General features: G+C 40.0%; 1 protein-coding gene across 1 annotated transcript in view; it reads right to left on the bottom strand.

The window, feature by feature from the left end:
* Reln (reelin) overlaps positions 1 to 26078 on the bottom strand; it is a 423857-nt gene that overhangs the window by 192438 nt on the left and 205341 nt on the right. The window contains exons 7-8 of the mRNA XM_055612891.1: positions 14627 to 14723; positions 8555 to 8606 (exon numbers count right to left, since the gene is read on the bottom strand). Of these exons, the coding sequence (XP_055468866.1) occupies positions 8555 to 8606; positions 14627 to 14723 (149 nt within the window). The remainder of the gene's footprint in view (positions 1 to 8554; positions 8607 to 14626; positions 14724 to 26078) is intronic.

Genomic DNA, 26078 nt, shown 5'->3' with positions numbered 1-26078 from the left:
ATTCTCTAGGTATTAAAAACATGCTTCCTTTAAATCCCACAAATGTAAATACACCACATTTTAAGTGCAAGCATTCTCCATTTTCTGCTTGATATCTGTTTATTTTTAAAAGGAGGATCCCATGGAGTGAAGCCTTCTGCTTGGGGTTGACTCTATCAATGAACAGGATCTATGGACTCTGCACTGAAATGTGAGTGTTTGACCTCGTTCCTTCGTCACCTTCCTGGCTGAAGCCCCATCAGGGGACATCTTCCAGCTCACGGCAGATGGACAGTGACCACAGGATAGGAAATGAACAGCTGTCCTCCCCTTTTGTGCCTCTCTCTGTCCTATCCCTGTTTTCTTCATTGTCACTGCCCCGTGGATCCTGGGAAAAGACACATTGATTCTCTTGCGATTTGTATATATATCAAATGCTGTGACCCCCCAGCCCCATCCCTTCCAAGTACCAATTCTTTTCCAGTTCCCTTCCATGCCCACAGAGAAGAGCTTTCACTGTGTTGAGGGAAACTCATGGACAAGAAACGTAAAATGTGTCAGGTTTGCCAAGATTTCCTGCCAGGCAGACCTCTTTTCCCTGGACCAATAAAATCAATGCCTCAGTGTTCATATGCCTGTTTTTGTTTTCTTTACTCCCCAGAAGCACCAAGCTCTACTTTGGGAGGTATCAAGTATGTGCCTTTCCTTACATACATTATCAACCTTCTTTGGTGCTGGCCTTGGTCTTAGTTCTCAGAATGGCCTGTAGGCAGCATCCCTTAACCTCCCCTGTGGTGTGACACTAAGGGATGCTTGCTCCTGTCAGTCTCCCCGTGGACCCCCTTCCCTTCTGAACATTCTGCTAGGATGCAGTTTTCCTTTCTTCTGCTCTGAATCACTCAACCACCAGTGCTGTATACTTGTCCAACTTGCTTTCTTTTCACAAAGAAACTCTTCTGGTGCAAATTATTTGGTGATCAGCTTAAAAAATTGTTAACATAACTATACATATTTAAGGGGTATAGTTATATATGTGATCTTCTGATTCATATGTTTGTTTTGATAATTTTCCTTAAAATCTGGGGCATGATGTAGATTTTGATGTTCCCAAGTGATGACAGGTGCAGTACATCACATACAGCAAATTTCCCGAAGAGCTTCTTTCTGTGATGAATCGGTCCTCTATCAAATGCTCCTGATCAATCAGTAAGGGGCTAGAAACTGCTGGTTTACAGTAAGATCTTAACTGTCCACTTGCCTTCAGCCTCCTGCATTGCCACAGAGGTCGGGAATGGTATGATACTGCGCACAAATGTGTAGCACCACTAAGTCCCTTCCCTCAGCTATGAATTAAACTCAGTCTAGTTCCCACGTACCTAGAGCCACAAAGGGATGTATCACCCAGTCTTTGGTGATTATCTAAGCAACAAAGGGTAAAAGCAGATGTACATAAATGGCCAGTATACGTCGAAGAAGAATGAAGTTGATAGCACAAAAGAGTCAGAGGGCTTGAAGGTCCAGAGACCTCAGGCTGGGGCAGCAGAGTTTTCAGAGTTTTCTCCAGTCTTCATACTGGAGAAGTACTGTCTATCAGACAACTTCTCATTCTACACCTGCTCATACAGACCCTCTATGAGGAAAACCCCTGATAAACATTAGCAGAATGTAGTTAAGAATGAATTTCTGATATTTATTATTTAAGGGTCATTGGATGAATGACCAAGTATGAATGAATGACCTGAATATTTCAGGAGAAAGGACATAATCTTTACTTTCCAACAGTGTACTTTAATTTATATGAAGTTCATCTTTTATTTAGTCACTGGTTTTAGTAATTAAAAATCAATCTCAAAAATTTCCGACAAACTTATACTTAGTATAATTTTACTATAGTATTTAAACAGATAAAAATATTCTCTTTTAAAATAGCACTTAATTTGGTGTGAAAAGAATTTCTCATAAGTATATTTCAAAAGGGACTATGTATGTTTTTAATTTAAACCTGTCTCTTAGGATATATAGGCTTTACAGAGACACAGGCCACTTCTTGTGATGAAAAAGCAGAATATCCTGGACCAAAATCAGCCCCACACAGTTATTAATTAAATTTAGATAATATAGAATTATTCTATATTTACATATTTAGGTTTGTGTTGCTATTAAAATTTTCTAAAATTCCACTTTTTATTTATGTTTGTTTTGAGCCCAGATCACCAGAGGTTTTATTGGTATGACACAACCTCCATGTTTCAGATGAGGGTTGACTATTCAATCACAACTTCTCCGAGGTCTTACTTAGCATTTCTTGCAGAGGCCAAGACTCTAATTTGAAATACAGCGTATAATTTCAGTAAGTTTGTGAAGGAAATGAGCAGTAATTCACATGGAGGAACGGAAGGCTCAACTTCTCCTCCTTCTCAATTACCTGCTCTAAAAGAACAGAGAAAATTTATCTACTGAATCAGGTTCTGAGTAATTAAGATGTTTATGAATTGGGCTCAAGGGAAAAAGGAACAGCTTCTCTATGCCAGACAAACTATAATCTCTCACACAAGCACCGTTTTATTTATTTAATAAAAATATTAAATAAAAACACAGTTCTTTTCTTTTTCATAAATTCCCAATTTAGCTAAGAGTACCTCAAACTTTGGATTATTCCATTGGTTAATTTTCAAAACATGTTTGTAGAAAGCAGGAGCTCTTGCTTATCTCAAAGACATTTTGGCATGTGTAGGCAACTTAGGCTCAAGAATTCTTTCATATCTTAATGTCAAAATATAAAGCATGTATGATCTAATGATACTCTCCACTGCTTTGACATGATTAACACAAACAAAAAGCAATACCAAAACACAAAGACTCACATCCCTCCACTATAAAAAACATAAACGTACAAGCGACTTTCAATATAACACACACATACAAAGCCTCCCAATACAAACACACACAAACACAACTCCCCAATATAAAAACACAATTAAGCTACAGACACACATCCATCTAATAAAAACCAACAACAATAACAATAAAAGCCCAGGCATCTAGTATAAAGCCAAAATTTAAAAGGTAATTAATTTTATAAATTATCAGCAAACCATAGATTCTAAATGAGTTCAATAACTCATTCTGTTGAGCACGTGAGTATATATCTCTGCTTATTTTTGCCAGTAGAAGCAAAGTGCATTGGCCGTTCTCAGTCTTCTTCTGGATCATCTCCATTCATTGACATCCTAAGATCATTTCTCTGAAAACTACTTTTGTCTTGAAAGTCTACATCACACCATTTGAGCCGTTATCTTGATGTCGCTGAGATTGTTACTTGTCACTCGTTACTAAATCTCTATTTGTGAGTTCCTGGCTTTGGAGGTTAGAAGGTCACAATGCTAAGTCGGATTTGACTAGGTCACACCATCTGCTTTTTTGTTTGCTTGCTTACTGCTTTGGGAGGGGTAGGGAGCGTGTGTGCATGCGTGTGGGCGTGCATGTGTGAATGTACACACGGAAGGCTGAAGCTGATGCCGGGAGCCTTTGCTGTTTGCTTTCCACTACTTGTGCAGGCAGAGTCTCCTACTGGGCTGGGAGGAGGCCAATTCCTGCTAGTCTCCGTAGTCTAGCCTGGCAGTCATGGGGACCCCCTACTCTGCCCTCTGAGCGCTGGGAATCCAAGTCGATGCCGTGCCCATTCAGATTTTTAAATTTATTTCATTACATTTATTAGCAACCCACTGAATAATAAAAGCAGAAAATACCCCATGTTTTAGCACATTCTAATTCTAAAATAAAAGAACGAAACTAAGCAGCTATGTTAATACGTGTGTATGTGAGCATATTCTTAAGAGTGCCTCAATGCAAGTGTCTACCAAGAAAATGATAAGTTGAGTTTTAACCCAAGTATAAAAATAGATTTTAAGAACTCCATGAACTGATTGGCCTGCTCTTTGATCACCTCCCCCTGAGGTGGGAGCAGCCTCACCAGGCCATAGAGGAGGACAATGCAGCCAGTCCTGATGAGACCTGATAGGCTAGGATCAGAGGGAAGGGGAGGAGGACCTCCCCTGTCAGTGGACTGGGAATGGGTGGAGAAGGGAGAGGGAGGGTGAGATTGGGAGGGGAGGAGGGAGGGAGCTACAGGGGGGATACAAAGTGAATAAACTGTAATTAATAAAAATTTAAAAAATGGAAAAAAAGACAAAAAAAAGAACTCATTTCATTATTGTCCTCGTTTGGTTTCTGTTGTGATAAATACCATGGTCAGAAGTAATGTGGGAGGAAAGGGTTTATATGGCTGGGTCACAGCGTCAGTGAGGGAAGCATCACATCAAGGGATGGCACTGTCTGCAAGCTCTCCTACATGAACCAGCAATCAAGAAAATGTCCCACAGACACGCCACAGGCAAACAGTATTTAAGCAGTTCCCAAACTGAGCTTCCTTCAGATAAATAACCCTGGGCTGTGTCAAGTTGACACTTGAAGCTAACAAGGACAATTATATTTCCATATTGTTTAAGAAGCCCCTTTGTAGACTTCTGTTAAAACTATGCCATTAAAAAATAATTGTTTTTATTGAGACAGGATTTGACTATGTGGCATAGGCTGGCTTTGAACTTGCCAGACTGTCCTGAACTCTCAATGCTTATACCATGGCCTCTCAAGTGCTAGAATTTTGCTGTTTTAAATATGTTAATTAAGTGCCTAAAAATTCTCACTTAGCCCTCTATTAAATATTAAAATCTGCAGCCCATCTAGCTCTGTAGATACACCCAATTTTATCTGACAGTGCTCATATCTGCCTGGGTTGTCCTGGTTTAGGAGGGCATTCTCACAGCTCTCCCTGCTTGTGTTCAATCCATCTCCTGTTCTGAAAGACTTAAAAGCTTATTAGGAGACTGCATCCTCTCCAATGTGTGTTGCCACTTGAGTTTTGGCTGTTAGCTCTCAGGATTTTTCTAGTCAGGAAGCCCCCCACAACCACGGCCTTTGTCAGGATTGACTGGGCCTTGACAACCTGAGACCTGTTCACACCCGCTACTGTGGCGACCTGGCATTGTCAGCCACTATCACGTTTGTAACAAGCTGGTATTGGAGCATTCTTGTTGCAAATGGATCCCTACTACACGACTTGACTGCTGTAAATATATTTTCTCACTCTTTCTTTTACTATAACTAAACTTAGTGCAAGACAACGAGAAGCAAATGTCCAGTAAAACTCTGGTCAATGAATGGCAAATACAAAGAACCACCAGTATTTCCCTTGGCAGCAAAATTCTGTCTGGGAAAACAGTTTCGAGCAATCTGTAAGATAATGGTTTGTAAGGGGGCATCAGCTCAAATTTCTCTTCTCATCCCAGAGGAAATCTAAAGGAAATGGGTAAATGCCCCTAAGGCTATAACCATAAATTCCACAAGTTGAATCTAATGAATCAAGTGAGGACTGATTGCAGCAAGTCGATGCTTCGGCACATAAATGGAAACAAGATCTTTCATTGGGATAGAAAAATGAAAAGTTCTTAGGAAATTCCAGGACACTTTTTAAAATGGCTTAGCTATTGATAACATGATATTTTAGCTTACAAAACTGAGCTTTCAGAATGCTCTTAATGTTAAAAATCTTCTCTTTAAGAGTGTTTACATATCTATTCATGTACACATATTTGTTTATATGCATGTAGACACAGGAATAATATACATATACCATTTTAAGTATGCATGTAATGTTTATCCATATTACACATATTTGAAGGAACTTCAAGACATGCCTTAGTAATATAATTTCTGAATATAGATCTCTGAAGTACTTGGGACTCTTTGAATTATAATTGTAACATACCTGGAAATATTTACAAGGGGAATATGAAAATTGCTAATTATGACTATAATTCATCAATGAGGTTATAAATAATGATGAAATTCCTTAGAAATTACATAGATATCATCCGAATGATTCCAGACAATGGATACTGAACATGCTACCTGACTTGCCAGGCAGAGCCACAGAGACTAACAGACTGTAATCACATGAATAGTATGGATTTATATAAAGAAATACAAATGCTGAGCTCACAGCACACGAATGGTTCTGAGTAACTTTTGAACTGAGTATAGATGAAAGAGTTACTGCACTGAAGGTACTATTTTGGTATTTCATTACTATGGACTTGTGAAGTCTGAAGTGAAGCCACACGTTTATGACCACACTTAGGATTTACGTTCATGCTTAGATGTACTGCCATGTCATCCCCGTCAACAGAACGATGGTTACCACTGCCTTCTACCTCATAAACATCCAGATAAATGAATGATCATGAGATACAAAACCCATTTCTGGAAACTGTTCTGACTATAATGTTTATATTTACCCCACAGCATCATACACAATGTAGGTAATGGTTTATTACTATATTGTTTTGACCCTTTTCACAGCAGAAAACTTCTAGCCTCAAAATGTAGCAAATAAATTTCTCAATTAAGTTTCTAAGGAATAAACTGTAGTTTCTCTAACTAAATATATTGGTTGATTTCCAATGCTGCATGACTCATTTTTTTTTTTTTTAATTTTAAAGCCACACTCAGAAAGATTTAAAAAATTTACTTGGTAGGTTACAAACTCAAGTCTCTATTTCTCTCTCAGTGCTGCTACTCTTCCATCATTTAATGTAGAATCCAGGACTCAAATCCATGCCCTAAATTTGGTGGTAAACGTGGGGAAGCTGAAGTTTGTGCTAAGTGCAATGCTAGGTCTAAGCAAAAGAATTCAGTCTGGTAGTTACTTGGTGCTCTGTCATATCCTAACCCTTATCATATTCTTTAGCCAAGCCCTAACTCTTCCTGCTTGATCCCTTTGCCTTTGTTCTACTCAACTGATGCTATAATGGGTCTGACTGAAAAGGTAAGGAAATAGAGAATCTACAACAGATCTGTTATTCACAGAAATAGACGTTTTATCCTTTTTATACTAAAGAATAGTTAATGCTAGATCTCTATTCCCTTGAATAAAGTGAAAATCCAGAGGAATTATGTATTCTTTTGTGGTCCTTCACTGACTGACTATAATACTCGGAATTAATGTTTAGTTTTAACAAGAATACAGATAAACTAGAAACCATTATTCCTCCTTATTTTGACTTTTCAGTGGTTTAATAAATAGAACACATTAATTCTAGTTAAGATCCATGAAGGTACTTGTCAGACTACAATTTTAAAAATTTGTTTTTGTCAAACTGCAATCATAAAAAGAACTCTCTTTCATCCTGATTATGAAAGTTAGGATGGGCATGCTAACAGACTGAAGCCAAAGCCATTTAAAAACTCACCCTTTCTCTTTTTACTAGCAACTTTTTAAAAATAAACATGCACTATCGGTTTGTCTGTAAAATGCGGTGGGCTGTATTGTTAATGCGAGACGCAATCCAAACTCCACGGTGCAGCTTCACATGCCTACAGAAGCTTAAACAGGGCTGGCCAATGAAAGAGTAACAAGCGCGTGACTAGAAAACCCACTTTGGTATGGCCAAAGACAGTGGGCTCCGGCTCTAGCCACAGACATGCACCGGGAATGGGAGGGCTGAGAAGGGCGACCTTCTTTCTACCAATGGCCAGTCTCCAGAGATGGAGCGTACAGACGGTGCAGGCTGGAGAACACTGGCCAGGGTGCAGCTCCCAGATGTCAGCACCCCCTACCCCAGGATGTAGATAGGCCCAGGTCTCATTTAGAAGACAAACTCTTTCTTTCTCTAGAATATTCTCTTCAGATATGTGTAGAAGTTTCGTACTGATTTGTGTGTACATATCCATATTTATGAAAATTTTTAAAAGAATCCTTAGTAAAGCTGTACTGTTTCATTAAAGGGCATGTTGTTACTGGGTGTTTTGAATAGGAATTTTTAGTGTTCATACAGAAGCTCTTGGAAGAAATGTTTTCAGATGCAGTAACTTTTCCATTAGCGACATCAATATTAAACATTATTTATGTCAAACATAAAATCTTAGTTTCTTTCAACTATTGGTAATTATCTCCCACTACCAGTCAGAGCTCATAAAATTGAACACATTTCTATCTTAAACTGAGCAAACATATCTAGCAGGGTATTTCTGCCACAACAGAGCAGAAACCTAGTGTATTCAAAATCCACATGTAAATCGTTTATAAAGAGTCTCTCAGGCCTGGCTAGTCAGCTCAGGGGTGAAGATATCAATCCCGAAAAGTGAGTTTCATCCCCCAAAATCTGCTTGATAAAAAAAGAAAACCAACTCCATCAACTTGTCCTCCAACCTCCACACATGTGTTTGGTTCACACCTATATACGTACACACCATAAATAAATGGAATATAATAAAAATGTCTTTAAAATGTCACAGATTATCCGTAGGACTTTTAATAGCAATCACTATTGTTAAAGAGAACAAAGCACAGTATTTTTAAAATGTTTAATTTCACTTTTTAAATTATCTGCTACAAAGACTTAACCTTGCCCGATTCTAAAAGCCCCTGACACAGCTGTACAGAATGATTAAAACAAACAAACAAACAAACAACCTTTTCTGAGTTAAATTGCCACAATTGGTGAGAGCCACTTACCAATGGAAAACTGGAGGACAGACGCTGTTGTTGTGTTTAGGCTTGTGGTGGTCTACAAAGAAAAGATGCAAAAGATCACACAAGGAAGACAAGTAGGAAGAGCTTGTGGGGGAAGAGGGGGATGTCCATCGCAGGCAGAGGCTGCACATTGTCAGCTGCTCACACATCAGCAGTTTGCCAGAGCGCAGGCAGACTCCCCATACCCTGTGGGGAGCAAGCTTCGAGACCCCAACTTGGGCTGAGATAACAACCTTCCCAGAGTGCCACGGAAACAATTTTCCAGGTCATCTTGCAAGGGGCCTTGGTAGAACCACATGCAGTCCATTACCAACCCTCCCTCTACCTTACTAGCAGTGTGCGAGCCAAAGAGAGTCCCATAAAAAGGCAGCAATACAAAAACCGGGAGCTACATGATGAGTAAATGACTAGAAAAAGATTAATCCTAAAAGTAAATAGAGAGGCGGTGATATGACTCAGAGGTTAAAGGCACTTGATAATGTGAACCCGAGTTCAAGCTCAGGGGCTCGGCTAACAGAAGGAGAGAACTGAGTCTAGCAAGTTTGCCCTTTGACCTCACGTGCATGCTGCAGCATCCCCATACCCTACCCCCATACGCACAACCCGAACACATGTGACCAAGATGCTTTTTTTAAATTGGATAGAACAAAAACAGCTCATTTAAATGCCATAATCTTCAGGAAGTAATAAAAAACATTCTAAAATTGATCGCGGTCATGACTATACAACTTTTTAAGTGAATTTTAGAACCGATGAATATTTCTTAAAATGAAAGGGAGAGAGGAGAGGAAGAGGAAGAATGGGGAAGGAGAGAGGAGAGGGTGAAGGAAGAGGGGGAGGGAGAGACATTACGAATAAGGGTCTGGAAAGAGCTTCCCCCACATTTCTGTTAAATCTTAGTGTCACAAAGAGCTCCCTGATAAACCTCTCCACTTGGGAAGGAGGAATGGCAAGGACGTACTTGCGTGTGAAGTTACTGATTTTTTGGCGTAGGAATACTGCTCTAATGAGACGGGAGTTAAGTTCTCATTTTGCTGGGCTCCTGAGCCCCTTACGCCTCACAAGGCTCCACTCTTGGAAACAGCGGCCTGTGAGCGCCTACTCCAAGAAGTAGGCTGTCTTCCTTTTGCTTCTCTATGATCTGACATCTGCAAACAACATGTGTCTGTAAAATCCGGCGCATAGGCAGCAAAGGTTAGAGGGTGGCGTGGAATTTCATAAGCCCGCCAGCCACGGTTGGTAGGAGCTCCTTCTTCCTGCCAGCCACAAATCACCGGTGTGGACTGACAAAAGGAATCCTAGCTGTCTTTCATCTGAATATGCCCATCATGTCCAGAACTCTGGTTGCTGTCTTCTTCCTCCCACCAGAGATATCAGAGAAAAATGAACAATGAAAGACTTTGAAAAGAAATCTGCTTATCCCCAATAACCTTCAAAGTAAGTTTAACTGTCTGCCCTCATGGGCTTCCCCTTGGATGATTTCGTATTAAAATAAGTTGAATGATGTTGCGCAGCTGAATAGATCCCTAGATGAATCATGAGACACTTCCGAATGTGGGTTCTTTGAAGTAGTGGTATTACATAAATTAAAAGCACTGCATTTGTAGGTGCTGCTGGTGCACAGAGCATCCTAGAGAGTCCTCAGCAGTTTATAGGGTGACGTAATTAATGACGCCGTGCCACCTGTCTGATCAAGTCACATGGCTGTGACCCCGGCTAGTGAGTAGCAACGTACTGTGTGAAACCCTGCTAACCAAGGTGACTCTAGCTTTTGCTTAGTCATTGATTCTGTATTTTTCCTTCATGAGGCAGGCTAAGGACTCCTGTGATGTCTGATGCTCTCTCATGACTATACCTACCCATATTAGTAAAACTGCCAGCTACAAAATAATAGAGTGTTTTGCTGGGCAAACACGAGGACCCAAGTTCAGGTCCCCAGGACCCATCTAAAAGCTTGAACACAAAGGGGCTCATCTGTAACCCAAGGCTGGACAGGGGCAGGGCAGAGACTTATAGATCCCTAGAGCTTGCCAGCCAGCTCATTAAAGAGCATTGGTGGGCTCCTGAGTCAATCAGTGAGAGACCATGTCTCAAAACATAACATAGAGGGCTGTAGTGGAAGTTTTGGTGTCTTTAAAAACTCAGTTACGTTATGTAAAAATGTTTTTGTTTTAACCCTATGTGTGGGACATGGGATATGTCCCCAGCAGCAGACCATTTGTGTCCTGCAGGCTCTGAGAAGGGTGTGATCTTTGCCAGCTGCAGAGTTTAATTCTGGGGACTCTTGATAGGGAATAAGTGCCAGAGTCAGGAGAGAGAAGGGGCCTCTGAAAAAGAAGGCTGCTCCTTCCTGTACTGCTCCTGGTTGCTGTTGATGCAGCTTGATGAGAAGTTGGAGAAACAAAGGTTGGACTTGCCCTAAAAAAACCCCAAAAACCCTAACTAGCAGGAAGCTCATTTAAAGTCTAAAGTCTAAAAGAGTCTATGACCCCTCTTCCCACTAACCTTCTTTCTCTCCAACCTAGTGTTAGAGGATTGGAAGGGATGTAGAAGAATGAGAAATTAAAATAAAATAGACTAAAAAGGTGCCTACAGAGAACAATTGAGGAAGATGACCAAAGGTGACCTCTGGCCTCTGATACACACACACACACACACACACACACACACACACACACACACACACACACATATGGATGTGCACACATATGTATCTATGCATAAACAAATAATAGGAAAGATGAAGACAAAAAGACATAATATATATATATATAATTGGGTTTTTATAAATTATTACTCTAGCATTCAAATGTATAATTTTACATTAACTATTAAGATTTTATATCTGACATTATGGAAACAAAAGGGACTCTTAAGGGTTTTTGATAAATAATAATTATGAATGTCTGATAAGAACTTTTTTCTCAGCAAATCTCAGTGCTTTAAAAAAATAAGTTTCAAACTATATCAAATGGAAAGACTGAATTTAACAGTCTTTTAGTCTAGCTTACCACTGTAACTAAAACACATCTTCAAGTCTAGGAATGGGGACACAGCTCAGTGTTGAGAGCTTGTCCAGCCTGTGTGGGGCCCTGTGTCTAATCCTATAGCACTGCAAATAAATAAATACTTTTAAAAAGAGTATGGCACAACTCATTTCAAGTTCCAAGAATATATTTCTCTTTATCTTCATCTTATATTAGCAAAATAAATCAGCAAAAAAAAGTTGAGTGTCACCAGCTTAAAATCCGGAGACTTGAACAGTTAACTAGATGTCTGAGGACTCCAGAGACCCAAGTGACAGAGACAAGCTTTCCAGAATGCAATGTGCATCAGCAGCATGAAACAACAGTCTGAAGAATTCAGCTTCAAGAGCAGGTCTTTCCACACTGTCCTTTGCTCTTTCCTTTCAGCCTTCTGAGAGAGGCCCCACTCTGCCCCGACTAACACAATTTTGCTCCTTTGGCTTGTTTTTGGTTTCTATTTTTTTTTTTCTTTATATTGTCTCAAATTCCAGGAGCCAGGAGCTTTGCAGGGGCCCATACCACCAGACCTGAGCTTAAGATGACCCAGACAACAGTCTGGCTAGGGTTGTCAGCTTATACCCTCAGCTGGATTCTTCTCCAGGATCCTGGAGCAACTACCAGCACCAGAAGGCAGTTCTTGGGCAATACACATCTTGCCTGTGTCAGTCGTATTGAAGCAAACACCTTCGTGATTCCTCAACACACGTGTCTTCGATGTTGGGGAGAGAAGCCTGACCTAGCCCCGGAACCCTCAGATCCAGACTTGAAGCCTAGGACTGCGGACGGAAAGACAAAGCCCTAACCGCCCAAGCCTCCTGGCTTGTGGTTCCTCGTTTCCCAGCTCCGTAGAAACTGGATCATGAAAAGTAAGCGGGCCTGCTGCAATGTTTCAGGGCTGACGTTTTCCATCGGTCCTCGTGCATCATGGCTTTGGCTGGACTGTTTTGGAGTTCCACGAAAAGGTTCAAATTTTAGTAAATATACTATTAACCGACAACTGAACGCCTTGCTTTTTCATTTGACTGGCTTGCTTTCTGTGAGCACAACTTGGATATTATATACACTTTGGCCCTGAGGAGGGTAATGCACTACTGAGAAATGAATTGTTATTGTTAAACTACCTCTTTGGCTCTACAGAACACATTCATTTTCAGGAAACACTTATGACGGGAATATAGAACACATGCTACTCTTCTATCTTAGAAGATTATTATTATTACTTAAACATTTAGAGACAGGGACTTGCTATGTATCCCAGGTTGGCATCAAACTTACTCTCCCTCTGCCTCTCTGCCTCGTGCTGAGATTGCAGGGTTAATACGTGAGTATAAACTAATCTCAGATATACAAGTCAAAGCCAACCAACTGGGGTATCAAATCTAGTAATAAACATACTGGGCTACAGAAACAATCAGAATTAAATTCATGTTGATCAAGAAAGCTGGATATTTCAGTTTTTGCTTAATATGTGGATTTGTAGAAATACAAATTACGGCATTATATTATAAAATAATTTTATTTCCCCTGCCAATATTTTTAGAAATATTACTGAATGGAGCACCTCCTAAAATATGCAGTAATTCTCAGCTCAATTAACTACAATAAAACTAATTTTATATTAAGGCTTATAGATAATTAATTCATTCAAGGTATATTATTTAAAGCATACTAGCAAATTTATTTTGTTTTTCAGAAAGAATTTCGCCACCAGAGTCATATTTGTCTGCAGGTATTATAACACCTTGTGAGACTTGAATTATAAGCACCTATTATTTTAATTTGCATCTAATTAATTCTGTTCATGATCTACTTGCAATTGGAAACTCCACAAATGTCCTGAAGTGCCTAGGTTAAGTATATCTATTACCACAAAAGGGGAATTCAAGCAGAATAAAGTAAGAACATGTTGCAGAGTTAATTGGCTTCTACATTTTGATAAATAAATCACCCTTTAGTTCCTTATATGGTGCTTTTCTCCCTCTTTACTATGGAAGCTAATCTTCTGACAACTTTTAAAGTTAGTGACTTTGGAACACAATGTGTGACCTGGAGATGAGAAGACAACCTGCCGAGAAAAGGGCAGAAGCTGTGGAAGAAGGAGAGAATAGAGCTGTTGGGAGGCAAACAGCCTGGCACCAGGCGGTACAAGGAACATGACAGAGTCAGAGGATCCTAGCCAGGACCTGATGTAACAACGCTTTGATAGCCTTTTCAGGGACATGAAATGAATGCAGTCTTCATGTCAGAAAAAAGGACCAAGCCAAAACAAAAGGCTTATTAGCCATATGCTGATGGTGAGTGGTTGTATTGTTTTTCATTTAGAATGCTCACTGCAGTTATTAATTCCAGAACTTACCTTCTCAAGCAATGGCTAACGCCCTAAATTAAAAGACAGGAATTACCTGGAGTCATTTGGCATGAATCATATTAAAAAACAAAGAAACAAAAACTCAGTTATCGATACATTCTTTAAAAGAAAATCCATCAAAAAAAAACAGGTTCATCTATTGTTAGGAACCAAAGTTTTAAAGTAATGAAGAGATGAGGGAGGGTATTACAGTTGGGATGAAATTGAATAAATAATAATAATAATAATAATAATAATAATAATAATAATAATAATAATGAAGAAAAAATTAAAAAATAAAGTAACGCCCTGAGAAACTCTTGACTTGTAAGGAGAAAATAATACTGATGATCAGAGCAAGGCTTTGTATAAGAACTCAGAAAGTCACACTTTGTATGATACACATTTTGTACATATGATATACATAATCATGTATTTCACGCCATTTAATCATAGTGAGGAATAACATTTAGTAAGACACACTGATGCTGCCAGTTTTGTCACTGAACGCCTCATTTGAAAATGAGCATAAAACTATGTCTCCCAACTTTGAGATATTGTTAATAATACAAATAATACTTCAAACTTCCATCTGCGCTCCTAGGGAACAAAAGCAGCTTTTGTCGACAAGACGCAAAGTAAGTACCGTAATAAAACAGTGTATTCGGCGCACATACTTACCAGCTCTCGAGGACCATACGGCTCACAGAAGGTGACAGCATTGCCATGCATGATTGTTCCACATTGCTCTCCAATCTCACAGTTGCTGCATTCAACCCTGCAGAATACAGAATGCATTCTCAGTCTGGGGACTAAGCAGTACAAGTTACTGGGCTCCAATTGTCACTGCACCGACATGGTACACGGGAGCCTGACAAGGCTCAGAAGGCACAAAGCCAGGAAGTCCTGACAGTAACGTGAAATGGTGGGAAATTCCCTCAACCTCCCAAAGTTTCAATTTTCTCATGAATAAAATGAGGATAACATCCTGACCCAAATTTCAAATAGCCACTCCGACAATTAAATGAGACAAGTATCTAGACACTGACAGTGCAGAAGTAGTCCCAAAGCAGGCCTTCCTCAAGGAATGCGCTATTATCAATAGTTAGAAGATATACAAGCCCAATGGGACCAATACAAGAACAGCTTCAAGGGTTAAAAATAAAAAAATGGAACATCCATTTATATAATAAACTAAAGATCTCTATCTCTAAAATGAAAGGGTGCTCATAATAGTTTGCATCTTAGTCAGTGTGAATGTTTTAAGTACCTATTCACAGGCAAACTTACAAGTTTATATTCCACTATGCTAAAAATAATGGCATCAAGTTCAATCTCCTTGTAACTAAGGAATATACACAGGTTCAAATGCAAGCAAATTTTGGATACTGACTTATGTTAACTCCTGCAGAGACTGATGCACCAATCAAGGATCAGGCATGGAGAGGACCTAGACACCTCTGCTCAGATGTAGCCAATAGGCAGCACAGTCTCCATATGGGTTCCCTAGTAAGGGGAGCAGGGCTGTCTCTGACATGGACTCTGTTGCCCACTCTTTGATCACTTTCCCCTGGCGGGTCTGCCTTGCCAGGCCAGAGGAAGAGAATGCAGGCAATCCTGATAAGACTTGATAGGCTAGGGACAGATGATAGGGAAAAAGGGCTCCCCATTTCTGATAAATAGGGGAGGGGAATGGAAGGAGGACAGAAGAAGGGTGGGACCAGGAGGAGATGAGGAAGGGGACTACAATCTGGATATAAAATGAATAAATTATAAAAAAAGAAACAGGAACAACTACAAAAAAAGAATTTAGTCCTCTATTTTATAAATGTAAATTAAAGTGGTTAATAAAAATGTAAGACAGGGTCAAAATATATTTTTTTTTCATAGCTCTCTAGTAGAAATTGAAGGTATGCCTACTCAGGATTTGACTTTGGGTATGTTCAGTAACATTTATAATGCTCCTCATTGTAACATTTCCACCTACAATCATTATACATCTAACATGTAGAAAGAAAGATCTATATTTCCCTGGTCTGGTCCTCAAACCACATGAGAGCTTTATTGATGCAGAAACAATATTTTCAAAGACCTTCACTTTCCAGGTGTAGAAAGGGCACAGTGCCCTTTGCTTGGCGGATCACCATGTTATCTCTCTATTGTTTATGCTTTCAGGGAGGAGGCAGCAGCTCCATCCAGACAGGAAGACAGATCACACAGCCCCGCAGGGCAAGAGGCAGAAGCTCAGTAAGTCTAAACTTGGCAAATGAATCTAAGTACTTCTTACTCATTTGACCATTTAAAGCAAATGGCTGCTGTACTAGCCTTTTCAGCTGGGCCCACGGTAGATCAGCAATGCCAACTATCTTTAAATTATTTTCAAAGAAAAAAATTCTAATAAGGATTTATGGTGTACTTCATTGTATCATAAATCTTAGCAGGAAGTTGGAATCGTTTCTTGATTACTGTGATACAAGAGTCTAATAAAATGTCCTTGACATTAGAAGAAACACAACAGCTTTGGAAGGGCAAAGAACCAAATTTGTATTCATTTTTGGCATGTTTATTTACTATATGTAGTATTCATAAATACTGGTCGAATAAATAATTGAATGTACTACAACTTTATAAGAAGAATTATTCTTAAGGTTTGAGGTCCTAAATAAAAATCTCATAATACTGCCTGGCACATACTATGCATGAGTTATTACCTTATTACTATTAATAAAATTATTACCACCATTAATTTCTCATGAATTTCTATACTTTTTGGCTTCTACAAAGCTGGTATATTTGATTCCCTTCTCCCTGATACAGAGTATGTTAGATGAATTTCTCTGTATTGTTTTCTTAGTTTTAAAAATGGACTATAAAAGAAGTATAAAGAAATAGCATAAAAATTATATTGGGGGAGGGCTGGAGAGAGGACACCCACAAAGTAGCTCACAGTCATCTCTAACCCCAGTCCCAGGGGATCCGGTGCTGTCCTTTCAGCTCCATGATCACCCGGAACAGACATGGTGCACAGACATATATCCAGACAAAACATCCATACAAAGAAGGCAAATTTTTAAGAATCATATTGGGATTTTTTTTTCATTGCTATGGAATTAATCAGCTTCTTATATTAGTGGTAGATGAGGGTTATTTAAAAAGTTGTCACTATCAAATAGCTTGGCAGAGAAAAAGTAAGAGAATATTCAAAACGTATGGTATCTAGATCGAGCCTCTAAGTAGTTCTCCATCTTCCTCACGATGTGACCTTTTAATACAGTTTATCACGTCGTGGTGACTCCCAACCATGATATTATTTTTGTTGCTACTTCTATTGCTACTTCACAACTGTGGTTTTGCCACTGTTGTGAATTGTAAACATCTGATATTTCTAATGGCCTTAGGCAACCCCTGTGAAAGTATCACTCAACCTCCAAAAGGGTTGTGACCCACAGGTTGAGACCTATTGCTCTACAGACACCTCACTAAAGATATCGTTATCCCTATAAATCTTAGGTTGGCTATGTGAAGCTCTGTAGTAACCATTTTAGCTCCACGCATTCACTAGGAGTCCCCAATGAATTACATGTGAGGAAAACAGTATCTGACTAAAGCAAGCCTTCTAGGCCTCCTCCTCTATGCTTTTGATTGAGCAGATACTGTCAGAATCTGCATATTGGTGTATTGTTTAAAGGCAGTACAGATGTAGACACCTAACAGCCTTGAGTTAGAGAGTCAGTGACTAGAGAAGTGTGAAGTGAGTTTGGAGGATCAAGTCCACTCCATGGGGGCGAACAAAATAAACACAAGGGAAGAGGAAGCATCAACAGGTAAGCTCTTCTTCCCAAGCGTCTCAACAACTCTTCTAGACCTTCCTGTCCAGCACTGTGTATCATATTTCCAGAACTTAAAAAAATATTGAAGAATGCTACCCTATTTAGTGTCAGCTATCACTTTGGAGGAAAAAAGGCTTCCCCAAGGATTGATGGGATTGATGCCAATGCTTTTAAATGCCCTTTGCTTGATTTTCTCACAATCTGACTGCGTTTATCAACATAATTTATTTTAATTTACCCCGAATGCCTATCCCTCTAGGTGGTCAATCTAGCCCTTCTCTTAGCTGCGAGTGGTGTTTATTCTTTCACCATTTATTAATGCATTCCTCTGTTACCACCACAGGAAGGACTGACAGGCACTGTACTAAGCTTTAGCAGTGTAATGGCTGACTGATATGATGCTATTTATTTCAGCAGTTTGCATTCCCGATGGAAAGGCAGAGGAATAAACAAATAGTTCCAACAGAGGTTATCCATGAGACGGTAGATAGTTCTGGCATGTTTTATGTGGCCGGATGTCCTAAGTGCATTGAAAGTTTTCAAACTCTCCTCTCAGAGGACAGAGGTTACACTCTTCATTTTCACTAATAAGAATAATGACCTTCCGAGAAGAAAAGACATTCATTCAAGGTTCTATAACTATGAGGCTGGAGAGTTGCAATCTGAACCAAAGGATTGCAACATATTCCATAGCTACTCTGTCCTTAAATTAGGAATCTATACCGACTGTGGTGGGACTGCTTCAAAACTGGTAGAATAAGAGAGAGTTTCTGAAGAAGGCCCCTCAGCTGGTCCTAAGGGAGTGCTAGAAATGAAACATGCAAGCAAGAAAGGTCAAGGTTTGTAAGGAATGAAATATGTAGAAATAACTATCTACAAGCTGAACAGTTAGCTCAGTAGGTCAGTCTGACTGTAATCATACTGGTACACATAGATTGCAAATTGCAGGCTTAGGAAGTAGTGTTTCACATACCTCTGACGGAGTGACTGACAGGTACTATGGCAGAGAGTCTACAAACAAACCCTCAACCACATAAAACTATTGTCATCTATTTTTTATTCTTATTTAGAGATGCTAAAACTGAAATTTAGAGCTATTACTGTCCAAGGTGACATAACTAGTAATTTACCGAACTGTGTTCTGACTCCCACTATCTTGTTTACAAAGGCAGAGCCACGAAACAAATCCAAATTTCAGGGAAAATCGCTGTGTAGATGATGGACTGACAGCCTCCAAATCTAGGGCTACTAATGTAACTCAAACATGGTATAAACAACTTCCAGCTTGCAGGCCAGAAAAAGAGAAGGTTCAGACGGGAAAGGCTCTGCTGCCAGGCCTGAGAGGATCTCCGGAATCGCCATGATGGAAGGAGCAGACCTGCTCACGCAGGTTGTCCTTTTACTCCACACCTACACCTCTCTACCCTCGGATGTAGATTAATGAGTGCAGTTTTCAACTTTTCAACTTCCTAATAGCCACACTACAAACTAAAAAAACAGGGCAGGGAGGGTAGATTGGTAAATCTATTGCTGGGGCATTTGCCTGGCAAATGCAAGGTTCTAGACTCTATTCTCCGAATGGCAACACCAGAAGACAAACAGTCAAAAAGCCCCAAATAAAGAAGCCAATGAATTAACTCTCGAGAAGTTTGATTTAAGCTAATATATTCAAATCATATGTTTTGCATGTAATTAACATAAAAAATTATTAATGGCGTAGTAGCCCTCAAGTTGTAATTTCTATATTAACTGGTACTAGCGCTATTTCAGTCTCATGTGCCTACCGCACTGGGCAGCACAAGGCGAGAGAATGACCACACGTGGGTACTGATGCTTCTTGCAATGATAACCAGAGACGAAAAGCCAGACTGCCAGAAACGACAGCTTAGGATCTGGTTGAAACCATAAGAGCATATAAATCATAAGGGGCAGGGGGACAAGGAGAAGAGGTCCAAAACTGTATTCCTGGGATGCATTTCTGTTATCCTGAGTCTGGTTCCTGAGCTCAGACTATCATCGTTGGTCTTTTGTATAACTTCCCTCAACGCCGTCTCCTCCAGTTTCCCATGGTTTAATGGCAGCGGGTTTGCTCCCATAATTGTTCCCAGCCAACCCATGCAGCCTGTCGATGTAAAATTCCTGATAGCGAACGTACCACATGACCTTTCTAGCATTTCTTCCCTATCATGAATATTAAACATTGCACAACTGCACACTGTGAAGCCTAGTATCACAAAGGGGAAAAAACCCATCAGCTCATGACGAGGGAACAGTTCTGAGGGAGACCACATGGAACAGTACAGAGAGAGCTTGGAGTTTCTCAGAAGAGAATCATGATCCATTTCCAAAGGACAGTGTGAATTTTAAAACTCTATGGATGCAAGTCATCACAGAAACTTGGAAGAATAATTTCTGATTAACTTAGGATTTCAAAACCATTCCTAAGTGTTACATATTCTTTCTTCCTAGCCTCCTTTCTCAAAATCCAAACCTCTGGATGTCTGAAATTTTATTCTTTTGTAGAACAGTTCATAAGTTTCCAAGAACTGGGGTCAAATTTGGTGATGAGTAGCCCGATTTTATGGAGGCTCAGAGAGGAAAATAAAAGGTGCCGTTTGCTGTGACATTTGAATCTATGGCCTCATAACTGGACTTCTTCCTCTGAACTCCTTCTGAGGAAAATGATGGGCTTTGTAGAGTTAGGGAGAACAGTCTCCCAGATGTGTGGGAAGGAGGAAGTTTTACATAATCCCAGTTAAACAGGCTTTTGTTTCTCAATTTAAAAAGGAATGTGACCTCCCAGGCTAAGGATTAGAAAGGAATTCCCTCTCTTCCTAATGGCAAAACTATGGACTGTTTCTCTAATCTAAGAGACCCTTTCTCCTTTTTCCGATTTCCCCAGCTTGAAAGAGATGTACATAAGAATTCATCAGACACCATGATGCATTATAGGAACTGTTCACATTAAAATGTATTCCATCACGAACAATATGATTAAAACCCATTTTAAGGGAAATACATGTAATTCTCAAAGATGACATGAGACTGGGATTTATTAAACCCTCTCTGGCCTATTTATTGCATGGGCAGGTTCCACATGAGCCTCCTCTATTACCGAAGTCCACAGAGCATCCACTTAAGGCAGACTTGCAGCATCACTGCGTCTCATTAGCTCCGCATTTGATAAAGTATGAACTAGGATTAGAAATCAGGTTGCCAGTTGACTCTGAACACAGCCAATAAGACACAAGACCTCAAGTTCTATAAAAAGGAATGTGCTATAGAGAATGTTTGTCTTTTTTTTTTTTTTTTTTTTCTCCTGTCATGGCTTATTTTGAAATTCTGTAATGATTGCTCTTAAAATTATTTTTCATTTTTAAAGATAAAGAGATTTGGTTTCACTAATAAAATCCTATAAAAATGAGATAATGAAATGGATTTCATAGAACACTAAGAGAATTCACAGGACTGATGTGTGTAAAAATTAAGTCAACGCTCCCTTTGCTTCTAGATATCCTTGGATAACTAATCAAAACCTATTTTATGTTTATACTTTCATTTCCCCCTCCCTCTTCTCCCTTCTTCCCTTTGCTATCAAAAGTATAAAACAATCAATAAATATGAAGGCCATCCAACAAAACTGTGAGGCTCAATCATGGTCATGAAATATGAAGAAGTTCTTTGATTGGGGTTTTGCTTTGACTGTAATCGACTCTGCAGCACCCTCTAAGCTTGCTATTTTCTATCTTTTTTTTTTCCTTTCTTTTAAGCAAAAGTACAATTCAGGTGTTTATGTTCTCATGTTGAAACAAAGAATTTTATATGGTGTGCATTTGAATAGAGAGCGTACTTCTAAAGGTGTAGTTACATAATTTATGCTGATTTTAAAGTTATTGAGCATGGTGACACACTCAGCCACCCATTCAGCACCCAGGAGAATGATGAGGGCCTTGTGGATCTGGAGACAGAGACCCACACACTGCAGTGACTAGATGGGCCTTTGGGACACAGGAAAGAGGGGGAGGATTAATGAGAAAATTGAACTCTTTTGTACAATTACAGATTTATGAATATTGGTGGTGACATCACCTCGATAACAATAAATAAGTAATTGAAATATTATTTTCCCGAGTCTCCAGATGACATGACTCATCCTTCTATCAGATCAGAGCGAAACACCCAGCCTTTAGTTAGGCACGCCACTGAAATGAGTTAGCCACCTGGAAAGTCACTGACAATCACTTAGCATTAGATTCTCATTTGAGATATGCAGCCTTTGTCCCTAAGACCTAGGACATCACATTATCTATCCATAATTTATTACCTCTGAAGAGGCCAATCCTTTACTCAGTCCCACAAAGAAGCAGTCTGCCTTCTAATGAGCCAGAACAGTCTAGTCACTAGCAGTTTTGCATGGAGATGTTAAAATAATTTTAATATTTGTTTTGTTTGTAGAAATTCTTTAAAACTGGAAACAGAGGAGGATTCGGCAAGATGGTGGCGCAGGGACGACTCTCCTTCTGACCAGCAGCACAGCAGGATCGGCACAGTGACCAGCAGTCAGAACTCTCGGCCATAAAACACAAGTGATTGTGTTTCCCAGGTGGCAGGATACCCCACAGTGGGGGATTCAATCAGCTTTAATTCACCCGGCTAAACCGAGGAAGAGATCCATCCCTGTTCCACAGGCACTTGGTCAACAGCCCAGAGCCGCACGGCAGCGTGATCTGGTCACGGTCCCAGACTGAACTGTGGGCCCACAACATCACAGACTGGATTTTCCAGTCGAGAGAAAACCCCACGGAGCAGGAAACGATTGGGACAGACCTTAGGTCACCCAGACATCCCCTGGAAAAGACTTGGGTTCCACGGGCGTCCCAGGAGCCAGCCCGGAGCCAGAGCCGGGGACCCAGGCGCCTGCACAGAGCCCTGCCTGTGTGCCTGATTTGCTGCCTTGGATAGAACTGCGGGCCCCAGGGCATCAGAGACTGAGTTTCACTGTTGTGTGCAAACCCACAAGGAGGGGAACGGTCTGATCTCAGAGCACTCAGCCGATACCACCACCCCAAAAAGGTCTCGGGAAAAATTACCCAGTTTCAGCAGACACCCAGGTGCCCAATCCCCAGAAAGACAGAAAGGCTAAGCCAGGTAAGTCTGTGCCTGTAGGTTCTACTCGCCATCACAGACAGAATGGCTGTCCCCAAAGCAAAGACTGGGTGGCCCTGTTAGGAGGAAACCCCACAGTGGGGGGATCATCAGGTCCAACGCTCAGGACACCCAGCTCCAAAAGACTTTCTGGATTCAAATAGACTCTAGGCTCTAGCCTTCTACTGCAGGCAGGAGCGCTATGCTCAGCCGCCATTATTGAGTACTGCTAGGGCACTGGAGCACACAGCTGCATCCTCAGACCTACAAAAGCCAGAGAGCCATTACAGCAGCCCTCAGATACTACTCCAGGGATCAAACAGTTATCCCGAGCTAACCTGACAAAACTGTGGGAATCCCTGGTTCTTCAAGAGGGCTGCACCCAACAATTATACCTTAAAAGCAACAGCTGCTGCTCACTAAATTCAGAGCAAGAAACCCAACAGCAGGGCAGCCATCACCAGGACCTCTCCTGATGAGAGGAGAGCCTTCCTGAACACCACAGTTACCACATAGATCCATACACCCGAAGTGAACTGTGACAGTTCCTGAGAAGCACCACCATTCAGTTGACCATACCCAGAAAGCAGAGGAGAACTTCAGAACCCTGCCAAGTGGATTCTCCCCACCCCAGGACCCAGCAGGCACCAGAAATTAACAGACAACACCTGAGACAGAGAGATGGGTAGAGGCCAGCAAAAAAGCACAATCAACAAAAGGCAAAGCAATATGGCATCCCCAGAACCCAGTTATCCAGGGGCAAGTAGCCCTGGAAACCCTAACATAAGTGAAATTCAAGAAGATGACCTTACATCTATGCTTATGAAGAGGTTAATGGAGGAAGCAAATAAAATGCACAAGAATTAGGGGAAGATATAATAAAACAGATTATGGTCATCTGTAAAGAAATACAGGAAGATACAGCCAAACAGTTTGTGGCGTTCAGAGAGGAAATGATTAAATCACTGAAAGAAATAAAAGAAACAGAGGAATGTTCAAACAAACAGCTGAAGGAATTGAAGGAAAAACAGGAAAATACAGTCAGACAGGTGAAGGAAATCAACAAAATGGTTCAAGATATGAAGATAGAATTGGAAGAATTAAAGAAAACACAAACGGAGGAAATCATGGAGAGGGAGAACCTAGGAAAGAAAACAGGAACTACAGAGGTAAGCATAACCAACAGACTACATGAGATGGAAGAAAGAATCTCAGGTGTGGGAGATACAATGGAAGAAATCAATGTATCAGTCAAAGAAAATAATAAATCTAAAAAGTTCCTGACACAAACCATCCAAGAAATCCAAGACAACATAAAAAGAAAAACCTAAGAATAATAGGAATAGAGGACAAAGAAGATTCCCTCCTCCAAGGCCCAGAAAATATTTTCAACAAAATCATTGAAGAAAATTTCCCCAACTTAAAGGGGAGGCCTATAAAAATACAAGAGGCCTACAGAACATATAATAAATTAGACCAGAAAAGAAAATCCTCCCGTCACATAATAATCAAAACAGTAAGTATACAGAACAAAGAAAAAATACTAAAAGCTGCAAGGGAAAAAGGCCAGGTAACATATAATGGCAAGCCCATCAGAATCACATCTCAACAAAAATATGAAAGTCAGAAGAGCCTGGACAGATATCATGCAGTCCCTAAGAGAACACCCATGTCAGACTAGGCTACTGTACCCAGCAAAACTCTCAGTCCTCATAGACGGAGAAAACAAGATATTCAACAACAAAAACAATTTTCAACAATACCTACACTCAAATCCAGTGTTACAAAAGATACTAGAAGGAAAAATACAACCCAAGAAAATTAACTACTTTCAAGAAAACACAGGAAATAAATAACCTCATTACAGCAAAACAAAAAGCAGCCAAACACACAAACACACTACCATAGCCAGCATCAATATCAAAGGATCTAACAGCCACTGGTCATTAATCTCTCTCAACAACAATGGACTCAATTTTACAATAAAAAGACACAGACTAACAGAATGGATGCATAAACAAGACCCAACAATCTGTTACATACAAGAAACACACCTAAATCACAAAGATAGACATTACCTGAGAATAAAGGGCTGGAAGACAGTTTTCCAAGCAAATGGACCCAAGAAGCAAGCAGGAGTAGCCATTCTAATATCTAATAAAATAGATTTTCAACCAAAATTAATTAAAAGAGATAGAGAAGGACACTTCATACTTATCAAGGGAAAAATCCACCAGAAAGATATCACAATCCTGAACATCTATGCCCCAAATGCAAGGGCACCCACATTTGTAAAAGAAACTTTAATAAATTGTAACCACACATAGATGCCCACACATTAATAGTGGGAGACTTCAACACCCCACTCTCAACAAAGGACCGGTCAACAAAACAGAAATTAAACTAAGAAACAATAACTCTGACAGAGGTCATGAATCAAATGGACCTCACAGACATCTACAGAACCTTTCACCCAAACACAAAAGAATTTCCCTTCTTCTCAGCACCTCATGGAACCTTCTCCAAAATAGACCATATAGTTGGTCACAAAGCAAGACTCAACAATTTCAGGAAGATTGAAATAATCCCTTGTATCCTATCTGATCATCATGGACTAAAGCTGGACCTCAATGACAAAAATAGCAAAAAGCCTACACACACATGGAAACTGAACAACTTGCTACTAAACGACAGCTGGGTCAGAGAAGAAATAAAGAAAGAAATTAAAGACTTCCTAGAATTCAATAAAAATGAAGCCACAACATACCCAAACTTATGGGACACAATGAAAGCAGTGCTAAGAAGAAAGTTCATAGCACTAAGTGCCTTCAAGAAGAAATTCAAAACATCTCATGCAAGCAAATTAATGGCTCACTTAAAAGCCCTAGAAAAAAAGAAGCAGACACACCAAAGAGGAGTAGATGGCTGAAAATAATCAAATGCAAGGCTGAAACCAATCAATTAGAAACAAATAAAACAATTCAAAGAATCAATGAAACCAAGAGCTGGTTCTTTGAGAAAATCAACAAGATAGACAAACCCTTAGCCAAACTAACTAAAAGGCAGAGAGAAACTATCCAAATCAGCAAAATCAGAAACGAAAAGGGGGATATAACCGCAGACACTGAAGAAATCCAAACAATAATTAGGTCTTACTT

The sequence above is a fragment of the Psammomys obesus genome, unplaced genomic scaffold (genome assembly GCF_907164565.1).
Source record: "Psammomys obesus unplaced genomic scaffold, mPsaObe1.curated_primary_1811, whole genome shotgun sequence".
Taxonomy (NCBI): domain Eukaryota; kingdom Metazoa; phylum Chordata; class Mammalia; order Rodentia; family Muridae; genus Psammomys; species Psammomys obesus.
This window is presented reverse-complemented; position numbering and strand designations above follow the sequence as displayed.